This window comes from Balaenoptera musculus, chromosome 15, assembly GCF_009873245.2.
Source record: "Balaenoptera musculus isolate JJ_BM4_2016_0621 chromosome 15, mBalMus1.pri.v3, whole genome shotgun sequence".
NCBI classification, from domain to species: Eukaryota; Metazoa; Chordata; class Mammalia; order Artiodactyla; family Balaenopteridae; genus Balaenoptera; species Balaenoptera musculus.
In genome coordinates this window covers 1,116,865-1,140,617 of record NC_045799.1, presented here as the reverse complement: position 1 = coordinate 1,140,617, position 23,753 = coordinate 1,116,865, and the positions used below count along the sequence as shown (strand labels likewise).

Below are 23,753 nucleotides of genomic sequence, written 5' to 3'. Positions count from 1 at the left end.
TCAGGTGGGGAAGCCGCTTGCTCTGCCTCTTATCCTGGGACTCGCCGCCCCTTCCAGCGTCCTGTCCTCAGCACTTAGTTCCTTGACAAAACTCTGGTTCATTTCTGAGGCTTGGTGTGTGAGAGGACAAAAGGAGAGGATGCCTTCCCGGGAGCACGCCCTGCGGCCTCTGCCCCCTGGGAAATCTTGGTGCATCTGGATTCTTCGTGGGGTACAGAGAAGGCCATGATTTGTTTCTGGAAGCTATGGCCCCAAACGCAGGCTGCCCTGGGGTCCCTGCTGCTCCTGTAGTGTCCTCCAGAGGGACTGCTTGCCCACTGTTCTTAACAAGGGGGCTTCATTTTTTAGCGCAACTTTGCTCATGGCTCCTTTTAAATGAATGACTCATCCTTGACCTTGTGCAGATGCTGACGCATCCTGTTTTGGGGGTGACCAGGGGGTCCGGGGGCTGCACCTCTGTCTCCCCCGCTGACCAGAGAGGGGACCAGGGGAGTGCAGGCGCCACGGGCTGTGGGGTGGATGCCACCTGGAAACCGTTCTGCGTGGCTTCTCGTAAGAACTCCGAGCTGCCCTGTGTGCGGTGCGGTGCCCAGTCTGAATCCCGGGGAGCTTTCGGTGTAAAATACACACCCGTGATTCCAGAGAGCTTGTATGAAGGGAAAATGTACAGGATCTCACTAACGCTTTTTATACTATAAAATAAATAAAATCTATTAATGAAATTATTTTCACCTGTATCTACTTTTTTTAGTGCAGTCCCTAGAAAACTGTAAATCATTTACGGCTGGCACAAACTGCACTATTCTATCAGGCTGTACAGTCGCAGGCACTGCCTCCGGGAAAGGAAGCTGCCTGTCCGTGCACACAAAGCTCCCGTGTGTGCCAGAGCCTCCCCCAGGTTAGGGGCCCCCCCATGTGGAGACAGCTCATCTCTTCCTTTGCCAGCTGATCTGGACTGAATGTTTGTGTCCCCCCAAACTCATGTTTTGAAGCACTACCCCCAAAGTCATGGTATTAAGGGACGGGGCATTTGTGGGGTGATGAGGTCATGAGGGTGCAGCCCCCATGATGAATTAGCGCCCTTATAAGAGGAGGCCAGAGAGCCTCGCCCTCTTTCTGCTACATGAGGACACGGAAGGCAGCCTCACCTGAGATCGTCCACTCCGGCACCTGGTCTCGGCCCTCCAGCCTCCAGAGCTGTGAGAAGTAGATTCTGCCGTTTATGAGCTGCTCAGTTGAGGGTACTGTGTTAGGGTAGCCCGGGCGGGCGGTCATTCATTTGTTCATTCACACGGTCAGTGTGTGGGTGACTGGAGGGCACCAGGCTCTGTCCCCAGGCAGCCACGGGGCGGGGTGGCAGCAACTAAGAGACACACATCATCACAAGTACCCGGAGGAACCGCTCTCCCTCGGCCTCTCCACCCTCCCCAGCTGCGCCACTGCCCACCTGGCCTGCTGGGGGCGTGAGGACGGCCTGCCCCCGCCTGGCGCTCTGAACAGCCCTGTTCACAGTCATGCAAATCGCCGTAATTGCAAGTGGGAGGTGGGGCCACAGGAGAGGCTGAAAGCCTGTCTGCTCTGCGCACAGGCGCCCGGTTCAGCTGGATCGCGCTTCTGCATCAAAAACCTAACGTCAGCGGCTTGACACACTCCCAGTCTAACAAATGAACCGATTGTGCCTTTGGGACAAACACGGCGTTAGGAGGGAGACTGAGTTCCTTGCGTGGGTGGGAGAGGACGCAGAGGAAGTGGCCCCGGATGAGATGCCCACTGCAGGGGGCAGCCCCTACGGGGTGGGCAGCCCCCAGCCTCCTCCGCGCGGTGGAGGACAGGTTGGTGGCCACGCCCCAGGTGCCACCCTTCCCATCGCTCCCTGGGGGCAGGTAACCCCCGGGAGCCGTCTCCATCCGCTCAGCCCGCTCTGACGGACCAGGCTGGGGACTTCTAACAACACGTGTGTTTCTCACAGCCCTGGGGCTGGACAACCAGGGTCCAGGCGCTGGTACTGACCGTGTCCTCTCCCTGTCCTCATGTTGGGGGGCGAGCGGGGGCCTCCCTGGGCCTCTGACCCCATTACGGGGCTCCACCCTCACGACCTCATCACCTCCGGGAGGCCCCACCTCCTAACACATCACCTTGGGGGGTAGGATTCGACAGGTGAATTTCGTAGGACACACTTTCTGTCCACAGCAGTGTCGCCCCCTCTGTGTAATGTGAGGTTGGAGCGAGGGTTAGAAACGTAACACACAAAATAAATACACAGGTGAGGGGGGCACCAGGGACGTAGTCTGTGAGGCTATGAGGCTAGGCCTGCAGACCCCACTCGGGGGGCGGGTGGCAAACGGCAAAGCAGTGGCCAGGGAGCCGGGGCTCCGGCCGACCCCTATTTCTGGCTGAGAGCTTTCTTCAAAGGCATCTAGTCTGAACATCAAATTTGGATTCCGGGTTCAAGCACCCTCTTCATTAGAGTCTAATTTTCAGAGCCAGGTAATTATCGTCTAAATCTGCTAATTTTCATCCCTCAACAGAAACCAGTGTGCGGTGATTATAATAAGCCGGGGTGTTGGCCGAGAGGAAGTGTGTTCAGAAACATGTCCCCTCGGTGGTGGCATGGACTGGGGGCCCCAGGGTCTGCTCGGAATCAGGGGTGCAGCAGCTGGACGGTGTGGAACCTGATGGCCTTCTCAGTGGCGACTTGGAGGGAGGCCAAGGCCTCGAGCTGTCATGAGGCATTTCCCTCGTTGAAGTGACCACCCGGGCTCTGCGTGAGCCAGTGTCACCCAACCATACTCAGGTCCGCTCGCCCACGCGCAGTAAAGCCAATCTGCTGTCACCTGGTTGTGATGAAGGAAAACACAGCGTTTATTGTTGGCGACAAACATGGAGTCCAGGGCAGCTAGCACTGAAAAAGCCCAAACTCCCCAATGGGTTTCAGGGGAGCATTTTTAAAGGCCCAGTTGGGTCGGGGGGTTGGGGGGGAAGTCGCAAGGTATGTGATCAGCTCATGCACAATTAATTCTCTGATTGGCCGACGGTGAGGTAACACGGTGGGGTCACAGGGGTTCACATTATCAATCCTCAGACTCCAGGAGGCCTGGGGGCTACATGATCATGGTCATCAAGTACTTAACATCTTCCATTTGGTGGGGGTTTTAGCATCTATGAAACAACTCAGGAAGCGTGCATCAGATACTGTGCGTACTTCAGAGAGGAGCTACAGCAGAGGACGTGGGGGAGGGGTCTGTCCCGGGAAGGATCCAGAGGCCCTGCTCGGTTACACCAAGAGCAAACAGGACCAGACACGGGAGACAAGTGTGCACACACGCAGCTCACACACACGTGCACACATAGACACACACACGCACAGTAAGCGGGACCGAGGTTTGGGGGCTTGAGGGAAGACCACTTAGACACCGTCAAAGCACAGACCCCTTAAAGGAGGCCGGTCACTCGTCTCAAGCTGGACTCAGCTGCCCAGGGCCCTCTCATGTTTGATTTCACCCTCACTTGAGTTTGATTCAGCAACAGGCTCTTCTCTTTCAAGCTTTAATTACACGCTGCTGGTTTTTCAAAAAGTCAGACCCACAGGTCAGATTCGCTGATGAGCCTCTCTTCACGGGAAATAAAAGTAAAAGACACTGCCCCCACCCCCACCATGCTCCTTACCCTACTCTGCAGTGTGGCGGGAGGGGTGGGACACCACAGGTGGTGCCCAGTTACCTTTATAAAACCAGTCCCCACCTGGCCAGCTGGCTGCTGGCAACCTGTCCCTAGAACCAGAGTCTATAAAGAGATAAAAAAATAGTCCCTAAATTCTGGGGTCAGATAGCCCAGTCAGCCACACAAATGACCCCTGCCCACCGCTCCCACCGCATCCCCCTGCCTTCACAGGACCTGTTGTCAGTGCTTGGGGCAGGGGGTGGGGGGGGGATTGTATTTTATTTAAGCAAGGTTTCCCTCCAAGGAGAAAATTCAGTGGTGGGACAGATAAATTAAAAACACAGCACTTTGTAAGGCAGTGTCTCAGCTAACCTCTGCTGCATAACAAAAGAGCCCCAAACTTATTGGCTTAAAACACTAGCTATTTATTTGCTTGTGATCCGTTGGATGGCAAGTTGAGCTGGCTCAGCCAGTCTCAGCTGGAGTCACTCACGTGGCCTCGGTCATCTTGTGGCTGCACTGGGCCTGGATGGGTCTGAGACAGCCTCATTCATCTGTCTGGAGGCTGGTGCTGGCTCTCACCTGGGCCTCTGTCCCAGGGTGAGAGGCAAATCAGGGTCTCTTCGCATGGTGGCCGACACATTCTGAGAGAGCCAGCAAGAGAGCGTGAGGCCTGGCTGGGAAGGCACAGGCCAACACGGCCGCTGCATTTCGCTGGTCAGAGCCAGCCCAGTCGAGGGGTGGGCCACAGACCCTACGTCTCTGTGAGGAGTGGCCAAGTCACGTTGCAAGAGGTGGGCGTCCAGGGTGGGAGCCACTCTCGGCCGTCCTAAGGGCCATCTGCCACGGGCCACAGGGTGGCAAGTTCATGGCACAGTCTGGTCCAGGAGAGCTTGTGAGGAGCTGCCTCACCATCTGGGATGACTAGGGGAGCCTAGGTGCCACCGCACGGCCCCTGGGGGATCCTGGTGATTGTGAGAATGCGGGCAGGCACAGTACTGCCCCTGGGCAAGCGTGCCACTTGGTGGTGTGGGGGCCGGTGGCAGCCAGTCCAGAGACACCTGGACATACGGGGCTAGAGCCGTGCCTGGGCCTCAGGGGAAAGCAGCCACTGTGATCGGCTGTCTCCCCGCCCAAGGGGTGACCTTGACGTTGTTTCTCCCATCATAGGAGTGCTCAGGCCCGGCGTCGCTGTGGGTTTTACCCTGTAGCTCTGCGTTGGTGAGAATCTGCGGTTAGTCCATGGGGACGACGACAGACCGACCAGAAGAGGCAGAGACCTCACGGCACTGACCGTTACGCAACCGACCGCGTCAGTGCCCTCAAGTGGCGGGCTTGCCTACCAGCTCAGCCCAGGCCCAGCCCAGTACAGGGACCAGGCCCATACAGGGAGGGAGGCCAAGGCCCGGGAGTGCCTCCAGTGGCCTCCCTGGCCGGGGAGGGGCCGGTGTTAATTGAAGGGGGGAGGGGCACAAGGTTGCCCTGAATGAGCCCCAGTAAGTGCACCTGGAACAGTTTCCAGAGGCTGCAGTTAGCGCCCAGGTCGATGGCGGGAGACGTGGGCCAGCAACACCAGGAGCAGAGGACGGGGGACCCCAGCCTGTGGGGGCTCGTGCACCCACCTCGAGGGCAAACCAATGCCCCGAGTTCCTGCCCCTCCCCCATGTCTCCCCGCGTGTCTGCAGGTTGCAGGTACCCAGGCTTGGCTGGGAAGGCAGCTCCAAGATGCCCCCACGCTGCAGTTTACCCTGCGATTCTACCGAGGGGGAAAAACCCCAATTCACGAACTCAGTGAGTCATTCTGGGGGAGGAGGGGCCCTGGCAGCTCACGGCGCCTCCCGGAAGATGGACTTGTTGGAAGACTCGGGAAAGCATCTCTGCTCAGGGCACTTCCATGGGAAAGAGACTCAAATTGTTGGAGGAAAAACGTAAGAAGGAACCTCTGACCTGGGAGGTCAGCAGCAGCAGAGACACCTGCGCAGAAGGAGACGTGCTCTGCCCTGGAGCCTCCTGCACCGCCAAGTGCGCGGCTCCAGGGGCCCTGAGAGGCTGAGGGTGTAGGGGGACCTCCTCTCGGCATCACCCTCGCTGCCCCCATGTCCACCCACCCCGGGGCCTGCCTCAGCCCCCCAGTCCCTCCCAAACTTCCATGTGTCCATCCCCACAGGCACCGCCCTAACACAGATGCATCACCTCCCTCCTGGGCCTGGGCCCCTCCCTGGGCCCTCTGCCCCCAGGCCCTACCCACCCTGCCCGCAGAACTCTCCCGAAATGCAAACGCCGCTGCGCCCGCAGTCTCCTGCTTCGCCCCTGCCCCCTTCACCCTGCCCAGTCTTCCATGAACAGGAGGAAATGGCCCACTGTCTGGGATCTGACACCGCCCGGCCCCCCGGGCTCCCGAGATCTCACGTGCTCCCCTCCTTCTCAGGCCCATGGGTGCCCCTCATCCCTCAGGTCTCCGTATGGAGGTCCCTCCTCCAGAAAATGGCCCCTTTCCCCCCAGTCTGGACCTCGTGCTCACCTCCATGCCATGTTTGTCCACCTGTCCTCCACGCTCACCTCAGCCTATGTGCAGGGTGCCTCGCATACAGCAGGTGCTCAATAAGTGCTTGTGACGTTTAGACAAGGTGGGCTTGGGTGCACGGTGCATTCAGAGGTTGGAGGACGGAGCATGGAGCACAGGCTGGTGGGCCTGCGGTGGGGAGGGGAGGGGAGGGGGTGGGGAGGCTGCGGGTAAACAGAAGGGAGGGTGCTGGAACATTCCAGAAGAGACACAGAGCCTGTCCCTGTTCAAGTCCGCGACTCCTGGGCTGGGAGGAAGCGGCTGCCCTGGGCCTGTCTCCAGGTTATCGCCTGAGTCACAGGAGACCTGAGCAGCACAGCCTCGTTTCCTGAAATTGCATCACGAGGAAAAGAAGGGCTGATGAGCCTTGAGTGGAACATCAGGAAGGCCTCTTGGCGGTCCCTGCAAGCCGCTGGCCTGGCTCTCAAGAGAGGGAGGCTTCCCTGGGTGCCAATCAGCAGCCCCCCCGGCCCCTCCCCCACCAGCCCTCGAGCTCAGACCGTCAACAGTGCTCCAGGCGCCCAGGGCCTGGGTCAGGCGGGGGTCCTTCTGCAGGGGTGCGGGGAGGGCAGGAACTGGGCTGGGGGCCAGACTGGGCTGTCCTCAGTCCCCTGGCCTTCAAGGTGGACCAGCCACCCCCATCTTCATAGGCAGGAGACAGGCCCAGCGTGAGAAGGGGACGTGCCCAGGGGGCGTGGCAAGACCCCAGCCTGGGCTGCTCTGCTCGTCACTCCAGTTCTAGAAACAGAAGTCACCCCACAGGCCCGCCTCTCACACGCGTGTGGAGAGCAGTGACTCTCGTGTGCCCCGGGCCGATCACATGATGCAAAGGCCAAGGCTGTTCGCTGTTGCAGAGGGGCCCTGTGCAGCCGTGAAGGAGGACAGCGTAGTGGAACGCCATGTGGTCATGCAGCCACGTGGAGGCCCGTGGTCTCTCGGGGATGGAGGAAGAACGGTCTTTAACAGATACGGTCGTCGGGGGAACGAGCTTTGGAATGGCGCTGGGCAGCTGGCCGGCACCCACCGGCGTTCCCTCTTCCTTTACTGATTGACTTTTGTCCTGGAGAGGAGCACAGCTGGGCCCGCCGGCACTGGTGGGGACCAAGTGGGGGTGGGGCGCAGGACCCCACCATCATTTCTAAGGTGCCCCTGCTGCTAATCACAGCCATTCGGGGTGGAAGCCCCAGGAGGCCTGGCTGAAGGAGCAAAAGTGTCACTTCCCGGGGCTAAGCCCAGAGCACAAGGTCCCCTCCACGCCCAGGGGCTGGTCAGCTTGGGAAAAAAACTAGAGCCAAATGCTGGTCCAGTGGAGCCTGGGGGGACGTGGGTGGCCTCTCCCAGCCCCCCTCCCTCACACCGGCCGCTCGGCTCCGGGTCCACCGTAATCAGATTCCCCGCAAGCAGGGACGGAGCGCTAATTCTATTGAAAGGAGCCGAGACACCGGGTACAGGGACAGATGTCCACGGGGATCACAGTTACCACTCTGCCAGTGGATGGTAATTCAAAATTGGGAAGGAACAGGATATTTGCTGAGCTGCCCACACACTGACATGGCAAGAAAACACTGAAAATCGTGGGATTGGAGATTCAATCCCACAACTGAATCACAGAATTGGAGATTCAGCTGCCAGCGAACACGCAGTAGGGCCGCTTCCCCGCCCACCCCTAGAGGTGGAGGACAGGCCCCGGGCTGAGCCCAGGCTTCGTGCTGCGTCTGCAGCACCACTCCTTCCTAAGCGCTTTCTGAAATGCACGTGACACCAGCTTGGACTCAGTCCCAACAGCACGGCGGTGCCCGGTCCTGCAGGACTCACTCCCAGGCACGGCTGGGGGATTCACAAAGTTCCCCAGAAATCCACTCCCAGCGTCCACCAGCCCCCAGGGGCCCTTGATTAAGACCAGGGCCCCAAGATTTCCTGGCATGGAGCAGAGAACGTTCTTCGACGGCTTGACTTCCTTCAAGGGTGCATGCAGAACACTCTGTGTGGAACCGGCACCACTTTTACTCCTGAATCAAGGTGGCCCTACACGGGAGAAAGGCACACACAGAAGGCTTGGCAACCGACCGTGGGGGCTCATGTTTGGACCGGGAGCCACCCTGCAAGACAGAACTTGTCACGAGCAAGAAGATGGTCAGCGTCGTGGTGTGAGGTGCCGGTGGGGGTGAGAGCTGGGGCGCACCTGCTGTGGGCCGTGGTTTCATGGTAGGTGACCAGGTGACCGCTAAGGTGCCTCCCTGCCCACATTCCATGAGACACAGAGGGGGGGCCGGGCCCAGGGTCAGACTTCCACCCCCTGCCCTGCGCCCGTCCTTGTCAAGGATTTTTACAGCCCCGTTGGTTGCTAATTAGCAGATGTCCCACTGATTTCAATGTTCTCATGGGCTTTTTAGCCAACAGATATCTGAAAACACGGCAAACAGGACTTCAGTCTACAGATGGTCTCGATGCAGTTTTGAGATGGGATGGCATGACCGGAACGCGACTCACCACCCCAGCTTCCACACCCAGGGTGATTAACGAGCCCCCCACCAACGCACAGCCAAGGCCAGGCCCCCAGCACCTGCCCTGTGTGCTGCTGAGGGCAGGATGCCATCCTGTCTCTCCTCGGGGACGGCGACCCTGGTACAGGTGGAGGGACAGGCATAGTGGGAAGGCCATTTCCCTAATCCGATTGAGGGTCTCCCGGCAACCTGGCTGGTGCCAGCGCTGCAGCACCGCCGGGACCAGGCAGGATGCGGCTGCAGGGCGGAGGGGTCCTCTGTGGCTCCAGCACTCCAGGAGGGCAAAGACTCCCACGTACAGGGCTGCTGGCTGCGCGGGCAGCGGGGACTTGGTGGGGGCCTCTTGCAGAGGTTACAGGCTGCTCGCCTGCCCTTCATCAGTGGACGGGAAGGGTCTGGGGACACGGTGGGGTGTCCCTGTTGATCCCCGCCCCCAGCTGGCTCGGGGCTCCCACTCCCCGGTCCCTCCCCACCCAGGCTTCCCAACCACAGTTCCTCCCAGCCGGGCGCTCCTGCCCACCAGGGCAGCCCCTCCACAGCAATGGGCGCTGTCCATGGTCCTGAACCCTAAGGCACCCTGGGGCGCGAGCATTCTCTCCACTCGAAGTCGCTGGTGACTCTGGTCAGTCCTCTCCCAGAAAGTCCAAACCTGAAGAGGAGCACGGGGACCAGCGTGGAACAGAAGGGAGATCAAAGAAAGGAGAGAGTAATGGACAGAAGTTCAGTCCTGAGAGATCACCGCGGAGCCGTGGCCTTTGGACTAGAAGTTGTTCTCAAATTTTTGCAGTTACCCAAAGTGTCCCCTCTGGGAAGCTGGGGGTGGGGCATGCATCCACCGAAGTGAGGTCCCCCGACACTTGCCCCCGACCAGGGGGTTCTCCGTTCGTCTGCTCTCTGCGTGTCACAGGCCCCAGGGCACGGAAGCAAGCACTGGGCTGTGGGTCAGACTATGTCTGGGCTTTTTCTTCTATAAAGTGAGAGCACCAATAGCTTCTATGTGCATATTCCACAAGGTGACACATGCAAGTCACTGAACATGCGTCTGGCTCGTGGAAAGCACTCTGTTAAGAGTTAGCTAAAGCGGGGCTTCCCTGGTGGCGCAGTGGTTAAGAATCTGCCTGCCAATGCAGGGGACACGGGTTCGAGCCCTGGTCCGGGAAGATCCCACATGCCGCAGAGCAGCTAAGCCCGTGAGCCACAACTACTGAGTCTGCCAGCCACAACCACTGAGCCCGTGTGCCACAACTACTGAAGCCCGCGCACCTAGAGCCCGTGCTCCTCAACAAGAGAAGCCACTGCAATGAGAAGCCTGCACACCGCAACTAGAGAAAGCCCATGCTCAGCAACAAAGACCCAATGCAGCCAAAAATAAATAGATTTTAAAAATTTATTAAAAAAAAAAAAAGAGTTAGCTAAAGAGTGTGTATCAACCAGAAAGTGGAAGTGCTTTATACTGAGCCAAAATCTGATACTAGAGCCACCTAATGGTGGGTGGAACTGCATTGTGAGGAGCTGGGACTGGTGGCCGGAGGGGCCAAGCTAAGCCCGGAGCTGCACACAGTCCGTGGAGCCCCCTCCCCTCCCCGAGGTGGCCTTTCTGGCCCTAAGATGACTCACTTGTTGCCTCAGCAATGCAGGCAGTTCTTGGGGAGGTTCGGGGTCCCTCCCCTGCAGGCACACGCTGGGCTTCTCCTCAGACACTCAGGCCTGCGGTCAGTGCTCTGACCCACAGAGCAGCGGGCCCTCGACGCTGGTCTGTCTTCTTTCCCAGACGCTTGTCTGCCGTGGGCCGCGTGTGCCCTCCTGGGTGGGATCCCAGCAGCGTCCGGAGGGTCTGGGTGCTCATGAGATGAGGGATGTTGGAGGGCAGAGTTACTCGGACAATGTCAGCCTGGGAGATTCTGGGCTGTGTCACCTTGAAGGACAGTTTCTGCCCTCCCGGCCCTGGTGTCCCGCCTATGAAGCAAGGGTGGATGCCCTGAGATCTGGTCCCCTCCACCTCCAACACCCCCGTCCCAGGGCGGCACGGTGGGGTGTGTGGTTCTCGTGTCACTGTGGGAGCAGGGGCCCGGGCACCTGTCACAGGACACACGTTCATTCCACTCAGGTGCCTTAAGGTCAAGAGGGCGTGCCCGGAGCCCCCCAGCTCCCTGCCCTTTCCCTGAGTCAGCCTGAGTCAGCCTCTGTTAGGCTTCTCTCCCGGGAGCCATCCTGGGCGTAGAGGCGGCTCCTTACGTTACGGAGGCACCAGCTGCTCTCTGCTTGCTCTTTTCACTAAACCATGACCTTGGCTGTCCCTGTCAGTCATTCTCAGCGTCGACAGCACCCCGTGGTTTGGATGCGCCATAACTTATCAACCAGCCCGAGTGGGTGGGCATTGAACTTGTTCTGGGGTTTTGCTTTTCGAGCAAGGCTGCGCTGAGTGACAGTGACAAACAGGGACTCTGGAGTGACTTGCATCATTGTTCTGCCCTTGGTGGTGGCCGAGAGGGAGGGGGCTCTCAGCATTTGCTGGGTGAGGAGGTTAGGAGGAGGTGGTCCCTAAAGCCTGGGCCTGGCTGGACTGGTCATCTGCTGGGGGTGGCCCCTGCCAGGCCAGCGAGGCCATCTACATTGGAGGGTTTGACAGGGAGCCCCTTCTCTCCGCCTCTCCCCTCAGAAGCTGTTGTAAAAGCTGCTGAGTTTTGCAAACACCCTGAGCGATATTTTTATTTATTTATTTATTTATTTTTGGCTGTGTTGGGTCTTTGTTGCTGCGTGCGGGCTTTCTCTAGTTGTGGCGAGTGGGGGGGGGTCTACTCTTCGTTGAGATGCGCGGGCTTCTCAGTGCGGTGGCTTCTCTTGTCGCGGAACACGGGCTCAGTAGTTGTGGCACGTGGGTTCAGTAGTTGTGGCTCGTGGGTTCTAGAGCGCAGGCTCAGTACTTGTGGCGCACGGGCTTAGTTGCTCTGTGGCATGTGGGATCTTCCCGGACCAGGGCTCGAACCTGTGTCCACTGCATTGGCAGGCGGATTCTTCACCACTGCGCCACCAGGGAAGCCCCTGAGCGGTATTTTGCACCTCCCCACTCACCGCAGGCTGGTGTTGAGCCGTGAAGCTCAGTAGTCCAGAGGTTGTCTCTTTACCTAAACACAGTGGGATCAGTCAGAGAGAAACAGACCGGTACAAGACAAGCTGTTGCCCCTCAGAGGAAGGGTAGACGGGACGACAGCCTTGAAGGAGGAGGGAGAGGCGTGAGGACCCCCTGACTGCAGTCCAGGCTATGTGCCTCCCATTGGCGCCCCGCACCTGTTTGCAGCAGGTCGGGGGCAGCCCTTCCTCCCAGACAGACCTGTGTCCTGTTCCACTTTCTTCTTATTGCTTAACCATTTCACTCCCTGTCCCTCACAAAATTACAGATGCTGGAGAGCAGAGACGAGGCCCTCCAGGGTGCTCTCCTTTCACCTGTGAGGGCCCATTCTTAGGCAGGTCTCCCACACAAGGTGGGAGAACAGAACCAATGGCCGCAAAAGCAGTTTTCTGCTCAGCAGGCCCCCCGCAAAGATGGGGTCTCTCTTCTGAACAGCAGGCCAGGGGCTGGTTCTCATAGGACAAACGTGATTGGTGGAGAGGTGAACATGAGGCCTGTGTGTGTCCAGTGAGGACTCACCCGGGCCTTTTGGAATGTGCCCACTGGCCAGGAATGGAGCGGGGTGGGTGTTTCCAGGGGAGCGGACGGAGGTCCTGGGAAGGGGCAGTGGAAGCAGCAGGCCCTGAGCGTCCAGCCCCCAGCTCTGCAGCCCGTCACCCACCTCCTCCCACTGGTTCAGGCGCTGCCTTTACCACACGCCACGTTTGCCTCATCGGGAACTGCCCCTGGCCTCTCTCCTGCTCCCCTGATTTATTCGTGCCAAACTATTCTCATACAATGTCTTTTTAGCGCCCTCCCATAGTGGGTGAGGCCTCCGGTCCCCTACTGACCTGTCACCTTCCTTTCCGGAACTTTCCTGGCTACTCTTAGATTATCTTTTTTTCCATTTGAATTTTAGAGTCAGGCTGTCTATCCCCAAGTGGTCTGACATTTCACCGGGACAAATGCATAGGCGAGGCGCATCCCTCCGCGTCCGCATGCCTCTGTCTGGAAGGGCCCTGCTTGCCCCTCCTTCCCCTCTGTCCTTCCTGTGGCTACACTTGCAGTGCTTCCTGGGCATCTTGCACAGGGCTTAGCAGACTCCCTTCTCTTTGCTTGTTGCCGGGGGTGGGCTGCTCCCCTGTTCCCAGAAGTTGGGGGTGCAGTGCAGGAAAGGGGTACAGGCTGAGCTCCCATCCGTGCCGTGAGCCTCGGCAAGAGAAGGCAGACCCCGGGAGTCAGGCGTTGCCCTGGTACCCCACAATCCGGGTTCGGTCTCAGTCTCCAGGCTGGAGGGGCGGGGGAGGCCGAGAGAAGACACACCCCTCCGGAAGCCCATGCCGGCCCGAGCCTCGGCCCCAGGCCTCTCTTGGGGGCGCCTGCAGTGCCGGGGCCCCCTCTCCCCACTCCAGAACCTCAGGATCAGGGCCTGGACTTCTCCCAGCTGGGGGATCCGCTGGGGGCCTGGGCCCTGGTCCACCGCTCGCGGCCCCCAGAGGTGGCTGCTTTTGCTGTCTGTGCTCATCGAAGTATGGTATTTCAAATGTTTTGACATTTAAAATCTGTGTTGAATACATTTGTTTTGTTTAAATTATGCCCGGCTGTGGTGACTCACGGGAATTGGTTTGTCTCCTGGGCCCAGGCCCACCATCCCCGTGCACCCCAGCCCAGCCCAGCCCCCGGCCCAGAGCTGCCCCTCGGCCGCACCAGCCCCTCATCGTCTTGCGGGAGGGCCTCCAGACCCCCACTTGAGCTCAGTGGACGCAGGAAAGAAGGGTGCCCGGGGGAGGCCACTCCCAAGCACCCAGTGGGTGACTAGTGACGGGCGCAGGGCTGGCAAGTGTGGAAAGGCCGCCTGCCGAGGGCCCACGCGGCCCCTGTCCGACGTGTTTGTCCTCTAGTTTAGGGGAGTCTTTTTCAGAAGGAGCCAGAGGTGACCTCAGCCACCATCTCCTGGATGCCTAGAGTCCTCCCAAGTGGGACCCGGAGCACCGTGGGGCGGGCAGGACCTGCGGAGGCGTCGGCCAATGCCCCAAAGAGAGGGGCGTGTGAGCTGCCCTGCTCGGGACAGACGCCTGGCATCCAGGAGGCCCAGGAGGCGAACCCATCGACGTTCTAGAGCCTCCAGCACCTCTTGGCTTCCTGCCGGCCGCGGCCGCATTCGCAGGACAGAGCTGGACGGTCCTCCCGCTGCTGAGACCGTCCTTGTCTACCATCGAGGAGGCCTCCACGCGGGACCCTCGGCTCTGCTCTCAGGGCTGTGGGCAAACCCGAGTGAGGAGACGGAGGGGGCAGCCCGGAGCCCGGGGCACTGCCGTGTAGACCCCGGGAACCAGGTGGGGCCAGTGCAGGTGTCTCTCCAGGTGCAGCCGTTTGCTCTTGGACTCTGAAGTCCATGTGAGCACTGGGGGCCGCGGCGGTTGGGTGGGGGGGATGGAGAAGAGGCACCGCCCCCTCACCAGGGCTCGCACGCTCACACTTAGAGGCTCGGGCGTCGGAACATGACGTCAGGACCCGCGTGCTCAAAAGACAGCGCCAAACGTGTTTTTACTCCAGAGGCTGTTACTCCGGGGCCCTGGGAGGTGATGCCGGATTCAGGACCAGCTCGGTGGGAGGCCTGTTCCCCATCGCTGGTCAGGGCCACACGCGTCCACTGGCAGGTTTGCGTCCCTGTCAGGAACGGCAGTGGCAGCTCAGGGAGGCCACAGCTGCTCGGGCTGAGCAGGTGCCCGTGAAGGCGGGTCTCAGCCTGGTGTCGCTGAGGGGCCGGGCTCCAGCTCAAGTCCAGGTCCAGCCACTTCTGAGCTGGTGACTTTGGCAAGCCCCTCGGCACCCGGAGGCTCGGTTTCCCCAGAGGCAGAGAAACGTGGAAGGTGGAGGTGCCAACGAGAAGCGCTTTTCAACACGCTGAGAGGCAGTGGGACGGGGGGCGGGTCTTCCCTTCGTGTCCTAACGTGAACTGCCCGTGTGCAGGACGAGGGACGCTGGGTGAGCCATCCTGGAGACGAGTCAGGAGGGACCGCTTCCTTGTCCAGACCTGGGGACGCAGAGCCCCGGCCCCTCACCGCAGCCGGGATGCCCCAGGGTTTTACTCCACACCGCGTACAGGCTGGGGGCTCCCCAAGCTGACGGAGAGTCTGCAAACCTCCCCCGAGCCAGGGGTGTGGGAGCGGGCGGAGAGTCAGTCTGGGAATGGACAGACCGAGCACCGCCCACGCTCCAACCCCTAAACCTGGGCCAGTGGGCGGGGCGGGCACCAGGGCGCGTCCCCTGCCCCGGTCTCACGGGCCGCCCCTCTCCATCTCTCGTAGATCAACACCTTCATGTCTTTCGTGTTCCCCATGGTGGTCATCTCCGTCCTGAACACCGTTATTGCCAACAAGCTGACCGTGATGGTCCGCCAGGCGGCCGAGCAGGGCCAGGTGTGCACAGTTGGGGACCAGCATAGCTCGTTCAGCATGTCCATCGAGCCCGGCCGGGTCCAGGCCCTGCGCCATGGCGTCCGGGTCTTACGTACGTAACCGCTGGGCCCTGCGAGGGGCGGGCGGCGGGCGGCCACCAAGGGCCAGCAAAGCAGCGAGCTCGGTACCACAGACAGAAGGTTTAGAGACCCGGGGAACGGAGCGCGTCCGGGCCGAGGCTCGGAGTGCCGGCTCCCCCCGGGGTCGGGGCTTCTCTTCACTCCCTCACTCATCCATCCATCCATCCACTGATTCAGCAAGCCTCCTGGCACCGGCTCTGAGTCGGACAGTTTGCTCACAAAGCCAGGGCCACGGAGTTGCGGTCCCCGTGCGTGCCGGGCGGTCGGGTGCCAGCTGGAGAGGCCGGAGGTGCCGTCCCTCTGCACACATTCTAGTAGGGGATCCTGAAGGCCTGAAGGATCCTGTGGGGTGGACCCTACGTTTCTGTGGGTTGTGAGGGTCCATCCTCCCTCTGTGTGTCCCCGGGCCTGGCCTGGGCCTGCAGGTGCATCATGAGGAGGGGTCCTCAAAACAACCTGCCCCCTCCCTGCTCTCCTGAGGCAGCCCCGGCCCCCGCTGGTCCCCCAGAGCACCTACCCTGTGCTTCCCACCACCCCAGCATCCACCCTCCATCTCCCCCCATGCCCCGGGCTGCCTGCCCCTCACCTTCTGCAGCCACTGGTCTTGGAAGGAAAAGGTCCCCGCAGCTCTGTCCAAAAGGAATGTGATGCAGGCCCCACATGGGACGTTAAATGGTCCAGTAACCACTTTTTTAAACAGTCAAAAGAAACAGGTAAAATTCATTTGGATCATTTATTACTCCAGTGTTTCCAAAATAGTATCACGTCTGCATCCGTCCACATCATGTGATTGACGGGAGAGTGACTCGGGTGTGCTCTGCACTTGGGCCGGCTCGGCTCCCCACAGCCGCGGGTCAAGTGACCGACAGGCAGTGTCCAGTGGGCAGGGCCGCAGCATTTGCTTCTGCTGTGTGCGGGCAGGCTTTCTGGAACAGCCCGGTGCCACCAACCCCTGCTGCCAGCAGGCAGCACCTTCGTTGGGACCTCCCCGGCCCAGGGTCTCCACAAGCCCCCCAGGGTGGGTCTCCTGGGCCCATGGGGTCAGGGCAGCAGCCCTGGAGTGGGAACCCCAAACCCAGGACCTCCCACAGATCCCCCCATGTCCCCAAGAAGATGACGCACATCTCGGCGACCACCCTTCTCTCTGCCCCGGGACAGCACATTTGGCCCGAAGTTTTCCCAAGTGGTTGGGTGCTTTCTTTTTCGTTGTGGTAGAATATACAGAGCATAAAGTTTACCATCTTGACCATTTCTAAGTGCACAGTTGAGCAGCAGTGTAGATGCCCATGTTGCTGTGGGGCTATCACCACCAACCCCCCCACCTTGTAAAACTGAAACTCTTCCCATTAAACACCAAGTCCCCACCCCCTCCCCCAGCCCCTGGCAACCACCTTCTACTTTCTGTCTCTGTGAATTTGACTCCTCCGGGGACCTCCTTTAGGTGGAATCATACAGTATTTGGGTTTTTTTGTGATTGGTTTATTCATATGGTGTAATGTCTTCAAGGTTCATCTATGTTGTAGCCTGTGTCAGAATGTCCTTCCTTTCTAGGGCTGAATAATATTCTGTTGTACGGATGGACCACATTTTGTTTATCCGTCATCCATTGATTTCAGCTACTCTGAATAGTAGTGCTGCTATGAGCTACTGGTATCTGTTTGAGCTCCTGCTTCCAATTCTTTGGGGGCATATACCCAGGAGTAGAATTTTAATTTATTGAACTAAAAAATATTTTTAAACAGCCAAACTGTTTTCTAAAGTGGCTGCACCATTTTACATTCCCACCAACAGTGTACAAGTATTCCAGTTTCTCCATATACTCCCCCAAATTACTCTTTTCTGTGTTTTTCTTTTATAGTAGCTATCCTATTGGGTATGAGGTGGCATCCTATTGTATTTTTGATTTGCATTTCCCTAGTGATCAGTGATGTTAAGCATCTTTTCATGTACTTATTGGCCATTTGTATCTCTTCTTCAGAGAAATGTCTATTCAAGTCCTCTGCATGCTTTTGTATTGGGTTGTTTGATTTTTGTTGTTGAGTTTTCTATATACCCAGGATATTAATCCCTTAACAGATATGTGATGCAAATATGTTCTCCCATTCTGTAGGTTGCCTTTTCACTCTGTCAATTGTGACCTTTAATACACAGTTATTTATTTTTATATAGTCCAAATTATTTATTTTTTCCTTTGTTGTCTTTTCAAATTCAATGTTGTGAAATTTTTGTCCTATATTTTCTTCTAAGAACTTTATACCTCAGCTTTTATGTTTAGATCTTTGATCCATTTTGAGTTAATTTTTGCAGATGTTGTGAGGTAAGGGGACAGCTTCATTCTTTTGCATGTGGGGATCCAGTTTTCCCAGAACATTTGTTGAAAAAACAGCCCTTTTCCCTTTGATCTTGGTGCCCTGTAGAAAGTCATTTGACCATATATGGGAGGGCTTATTTCTGGGTCCTCTGTTCTAGTCCATGGGTCTATACATCTGCCCTCATGCCGATACCACTCTGTTTGGATGACTGTAGCTTTGTGGTAGGTTTTGAAGTCAGGAAGGGTGAGTCCTCCAGCTTTGGTCTTCTTTCTCGAGATTGTCTTGGCTGTCCAGCATCCCTTGAGATTCCCAATGAATTCTTCTATTTCTGCAAAAAATGTCATCAGGATTTCCACAGAAATTCCACTGAATCTCTAGATCACTTTGGGCAGCTCTGTCATCTTAGCACTATTAGCTGTTTCAGTCCACGAACACGGGACATCTGCCTCCGCCTCCCTGAGGCCCGCATCCCTCTGTGTCTCAGGTGCCGTGGTCATCGCCTTCGTGGCCTGCTGGCTGCCCTACCATGTGCGACGCCTCATGTTCTGCTACATTTCGGACGAGCAGTGGACCCCGTGAGTACGGGAGGCTGGGGCCGAGAGGGTGAGGCTTGGGCTGGGGACATGCTCCCCAAAATAGTTGGGTGTAGGGGTTGGGGGCACTGAGAGGGGCAGCTCAGGGCGGGCGGGGGGGTTCAGCGTCCCCCAAAAGGCCCTCAGGTGTGGCTGTGATAGGGCAGGGAAGGCAGAGGCCATAGGGGGACAGACACCCTGGAAGCCGCTTCACAAAAGGAAAGCAAGTCCTAAGACAGTCAGTACAAGACAGTTTTGGGGGCGTCTGGAGAGCGACAGGAAGGGCTGGCGCTGCCGGCTGTGGGAGGAGTGATGGCGACCGTCGGGGCCCCCAGACCACCCCCAGCCTGGAGGAGTTGCCAGGAGGACCCCTGGGACTCTGAGAGCATCACACCCACACTGCGACGTATGGACGCCGGCCTGGCCAGCTGGCCTCCCCGCGACGGTAGCCTCAGCCCTGCTGCGTGAGCTCCTCTGCATAGCAGGGCTGCCAGGTCCCAGGGTCATGGGCTCTTCCAAGTGACGGGGAGCCACTAGGGAGGGCAAATCTAGAAAGGATGAAGAGAAGGTACAGGGCGTGGAACACAACCCAAAGTAAAGGGTTTCTGAAACTCAGGGCTGCCTGGTGGTGAAGTGAGCTGCCAGATGAGGGAGTGAGATCCCTGTGCACAGAGGCAAGCAAGTCGAGGTGAGGTGCACAGCTGTCTGGGAGGTGCGGAGGGGGTTCCTGACCTGGCTGTTCCGTTGAGGCCAGACCCCGGCCACATCCTGCGGCCCTGGGTGGGGCTGGGATTCTGCACAAGGAAGGGCAGGCCAGCTGGGCTGCAGGGAGAGGTGGAGACTGCGGCCAAGGGTGTCTGCACAGCTGGCCTCGGGAGGGCGGCCGCAGCTCAGCTCGGCAGTTCAGCTGACCGGTGCCAGGCGGGAGTTTGCTCAGAACTTCCAACCTCTCAAGAGAAACCAGAGCCTTGGAATTTATTATGAAATATCCCCACTTCAAAAGATGTCCAAGTAGTCTGCAATGACTGTCCCAGGCCCCCGCGTCCGCCACCGGCTGCCCCGTGCGGCCTGTGTCTGGCCCGCCAGCCTGAGCGTCCTCTCCCACCCCAGGTTCCTGTATGACTTCTACCACTACTTCTACATGCTGACCAACGCCCTCTTCTACGTCAGCTCCACCGTCAACCCCGTCCTGTACAACCTCGTCTCCGCCAACTTCCGCCAGACCTTCCTGGCCACGCTGGCCTGCCTCTGTCCCCTGTGGGGGCACCGGAGGAGGAGGCCGGCCTTCTCGAGGAAGGCCAGCAGCGTGTCTGGCAGCCACACCTTCTCCAGCAATGTCACCCGGGAGACGCTGTACTAGGCCCGGGCGGGGCCAGGCGGGGGGCCGGGAGGGGTCACGGAGGGGCTGCCACTCGGCCTCCACCCCTGTGCACCCAGCGCCTGGGAGCTGGACGGGGGTCGGCCCTGGGCCCGCTCCGTGGCATCCGAGGCCCAGGACCCAGCACCCACACCCAGAGGCTCCATTTCTTTTCGGCTTCTCCTCTCTCACCCTCCCCACCGCCCCCCTCCTCTTTGAAAGCCAGAAAGAGAGACTGATCCTCTCCCAGATCCAAAAAGGGCCTTTAATGAGGAGAAATTAGTGTTGGGTGAAAGGTGGTCTTTTTTGTTCTCGGACTAATGGATGTTGAGGGAGAAAGACATGAAGGGAGTAGGTTGGGGCCGGAGGGTGGTGACCCCGAGAGCTGGTGCTGGGAGGAACCCAGCTGGCAGGACCACCGCTGTCCTGGCACCGCCGAGAGGGCCTCCGGGCAGCTCAGGACCGGGTCAGCCCCTTGTGCAGCAGGCATCCGACCCACCACCTTTCCAAGGGCGAATCCCAGGAAACTTTGATGTCACAAGAGGTCAATGAAGGGATCAGCCTGGCATCCCTCAGCCCTGGCACCCCCCCACCCCCCGCCTGTCCTCCCCAGGCCAAGGTGGCAAAGCTCTGCAGGGACACCACAGGGCAGCTCAGCCTCGCAGTTCTCCATCCTGGCTCTGCAGACACGAGGCCAGGTCAGCAGGGTCCCAGGATAGGGACGTCCTCACACGCTCTCACTCCCGCTGTCCAGCTGAGCTCCTGCAGCCCAGCTCCGAGCCGCTTCAGGGTGGACGCCCCAAGGCAGAGGGGAGTCGGCCAGGTCTCCGAAAGAGGGCAGCGCTGGGGTCTGGGCCACAGGTGAGGAGGAGGAGCCGTGGGTACAGGCAGCCCGCTGGCCGGCAGCCAGGCGGAGGCCCAGACTTGTTTGTCACGGCCAGCAGGCAGGCCTGGCCCCAGCTCGGGCGCCCAGAAAGGCAGGCGCCTCCTTGGACTCTGGGATCCGGTCTCCAGACAGGATGGCCCGGCCCCAGGAAGGTGCCCTGAGCCAGGGGAAGGCGGGTCCCAGGGGAGCTGCCCTGGACCAGCCGGGACCACGAGTGGCCAGGGGTCCAGAAGTGAAGCACAGGCCTTTTAAAGCAGGTCCTCCCTGGGCCTGGGAGCACATCTGCCCAGAACAGAGACAGTCAGACAGACAGACAGACAGACAGGCAGACCGCCTGCCTGGGCGGCACTGACTCAGGATCAGGAGACCTGCTCCTGGTCTGGAGTTAGCCGGGACTCAGTCTCCCCATCCTCAAAAACGACGAGTCGGATACTACGATATCCACGGCCACTTCAGATCTGGGCTCTGCTATGAATCGGGGTATTATATACTTGAGCCCCACAAAATCCTCCCCCAAGCTGTTCACCAAGAACAGCCCTGGAGGCAGGCCCACAGCTAGTCCCCAGGCCAGGCAGCCCTCCCGTGACCCAGTGGCCACCGGTGCAGGGGACGAGGCCAGCCCGGAGCTCCCACACGGGCATCTGCTCTGGGCAGGGGGCACGGGAGTCCAGCAGATGGGCCCGAGGTCAGCGCAACCCCCAGCCCTGCTTAGCGAGTGGGCATCAGGGTTCAGCAAAGACTGAGTCTGGGCTCAGGCGTCAGCTTCAGGACGAGGACCTGGACTCTTTGTGACACGTCCTCAGACCCTCCCTGGCCTCCCTGGGCCCCAGACACACCACGATTCCCCCGAGCCCCGGGTTCCCCATCTGAGAAGTGGGCGTGGTCGTCCCACCCTCTCGGCCAGGGCTGGATGTGATGGCCCTGGAGGACCCAGCCCAGAGTGGACAGAAGGGACGGTCCCCTGAGGTGGGGGCAGAGTGGACGTGGGATGAGATGCCCACCGCCCAGACCCTGCTGGGGGCAGACGGGCAGCGTCTGCCGCTGAGCCCGAGTCCACTTTACTGTCTGCCCACTTCACGTTGGTGGGGCCCCGTGTCCGTGCCCTGCCAGACACCCCTCCTGACCGCCCCAGCTCCCGGCCCGTCACCGTGGGACCCCAGAGGCCAGCTCTGTGTGCCGCGTGTGTCTGCTCTCAGAGCCAAGTGCCCGCGTGGCTGGGCACAGTGATGGTGAAACCCTGTGGTGTGCGCTGACCCCCACCACCCCACACGTCCTGCAGTGACAGGGACATCCCCCGACTCCCTCGATAAAGGAATAAAGGAGGCTGTGGACCCGTGACGCACCCCCACGCGGAAGGGCCGGCGGGCCCGCCTGCAGCCGCTGGCTCGCTCGCTCATTCATGAGAAGGTCACTGACGCGGCAGATGGCCCCCGACGGGGCCCTTTTACTGAAAACACATGCGCTTGGTCTCTGAGAGCCCGGCGTCGGGAGACCTGGGTCCACGGTGGCTGTGTGGCGACGCCCTGCCCCTCAGTGTCCTGATCTGTGGCCAGGGCACAGGTGAGGCCCAACGAAGCGCGGCGTGGGGTCCTGTGACTGTTTGCCCCTGGTCTCCACGGCCCTTCCAACCAGCCCGGGGAACCGAGGGGACAAAGCAGCCCCTCCCTGGGGGCCGGCGGGTGGGGAGCCAGGACAGGGGGGGCGCTCAGCCTGCCTGCAGGCACAGCCGCCCTGTCTGGAGCCCCCCAGCAGCAGGGGGACCTTCTGCAGCGGGGTGTCCCCCTCCTCCCCTTTCCTCTTCCCCTGCTCTGCCTTCATCTCCCCGCAGCAGGATCCCCGGAGGCCCCCAGCCTGGGGGACGAGAAGGAAAGCATCTTTCCAGATTGCAGGCCCTCTGGCCTCCCCCTTGAGTCTCCTCGGCAGTCTTCCCCACGCTCCCCTTCATTCATTCATTCACCTGCCAGGTGCCCCTCAAGGCCTGGCTTCCTCAAAGCCACCCCATTCTGATTGGCACAGGGCTGCTCAAGGCCTCTGTGCTTTTGACTCACCCGCCCTATCAGCAGGGAAGTCTCAGAACTCCCACTGACTCTGAGGAGTAAAGGATTCACTGGCAAGCTCCAATAGGTGCGCTGACATTTTATAAGAATAGCCAAAGGAATGAAACTCCAACAGTGAATTTCAGGCCAGCCATGGAGAGAGACATTTTGGGGACAATGGCAGGCAGTCCCAAACCCTAGCTGCACCTCAATGCCACTGTCCCATGGGGCCAGAGCTCTGGACGAGCCCCTCCCCACCTCCTGCAGGTTTGCTGAGCTCCGGTCCCTGTTCCAGCACAGGGACAAGAGAGGAATCCACTCTCCTATAGGAAGGCACCGCTGGCCCCATCGCTGTCGCTAGGCAACAGGAGGAGGGCTTGGGAGAGAATTCCATACATTTTAAATACATCTGAAGAAAGAAAAAAAACAGCCAGTGGCTGGCTGCAGGGGCCTGAGTATGGGGACAGCTGCCCCCATCCAACTCCTCCCCCGCCTCCACCCTCCCTCCCACCCCCTCCTGCCTCCCACTTGCCCCCCACTGCTTCCCGCAGTTATGATTTGAATTCCAATTTTTATCAGAACACCATGGAAACCCCACCCAGGCTGAACTGATGAAGGAGAGAATGGGACAAGGGGAAGGCCAGGAGCCAGTTGGGGAAGGAGGAGAGGCAGAACGAGGGGCCGTGAGGGGCTGTCCCTCCACCCGGGAGGGTCCCCCCAGCACACACGCGTGCACCCGCACCATGCACACACGTGCTCGCACACACGCCCAGTGTGCACTGGCCTCCCACCCCCAGGCCTCATTCCTCGGCTCTGAGGTCGCCAGTTCTCAGCCTGCGGTGCAGCTTGGGGGTGGGGGTGGCTAATGCCTGGACGCTGCCCTCCTGACCATCTGGGGCCCCATCCCACCTCCCCTCCTCTTGCTCTCGGAACCCCCGGGGACCCCCAGCGAAGCTAGAAGGGAACTTCGAGGGAGTCGCCTGCCACAGCCAAGGACGCCCCGGGAGGAAGTGGGAGCGTGCGTCCAGCCAGCTCCCGGCACCTGCGCGGGGCTCCAGTGGCGCCACAGCTCCAGAACTCCCGGCTCGCCTACATGTCTCCCTACCCACCTCTTCACTCCTCGAGGAATGTGAGCTCCGCCTCCAGGGAGAGAACTGGACCCGGATAGAGCGGGAGTGAGGCCCGAGGGGCGGGCTGGGCTGGACCCAGTCCC

General features: G+C 59.7%; 1 protein-coding gene across 1 annotated transcript in view; it reads left to right on the top strand.

Moving 5' to 3' along the window:
* The window catches only part of NTSR1 (neurotensin receptor 1), a 47,634-nt gene extending 28,013 nt beyond the window's left edge, over positions 1–19,621 (top strand). The window contains exons 2-4 of the mRNA XM_036827349.1: positions 15,148–15,349; positions 18,174–18,264; positions 19,372–19,621. Of these exons, the coding sequence (XP_036683244.1) occupies positions 15,148–15,349; positions 18,174–18,264; positions 19,372–19,621 (543 nt within the window). The remainder of the gene's footprint in view (positions 1–15,147; positions 15,350–18,173; positions 18,265–19,371) is intronic.
* Positions 19,622–23,753: the final 4,132 nt, after the last annotated feature.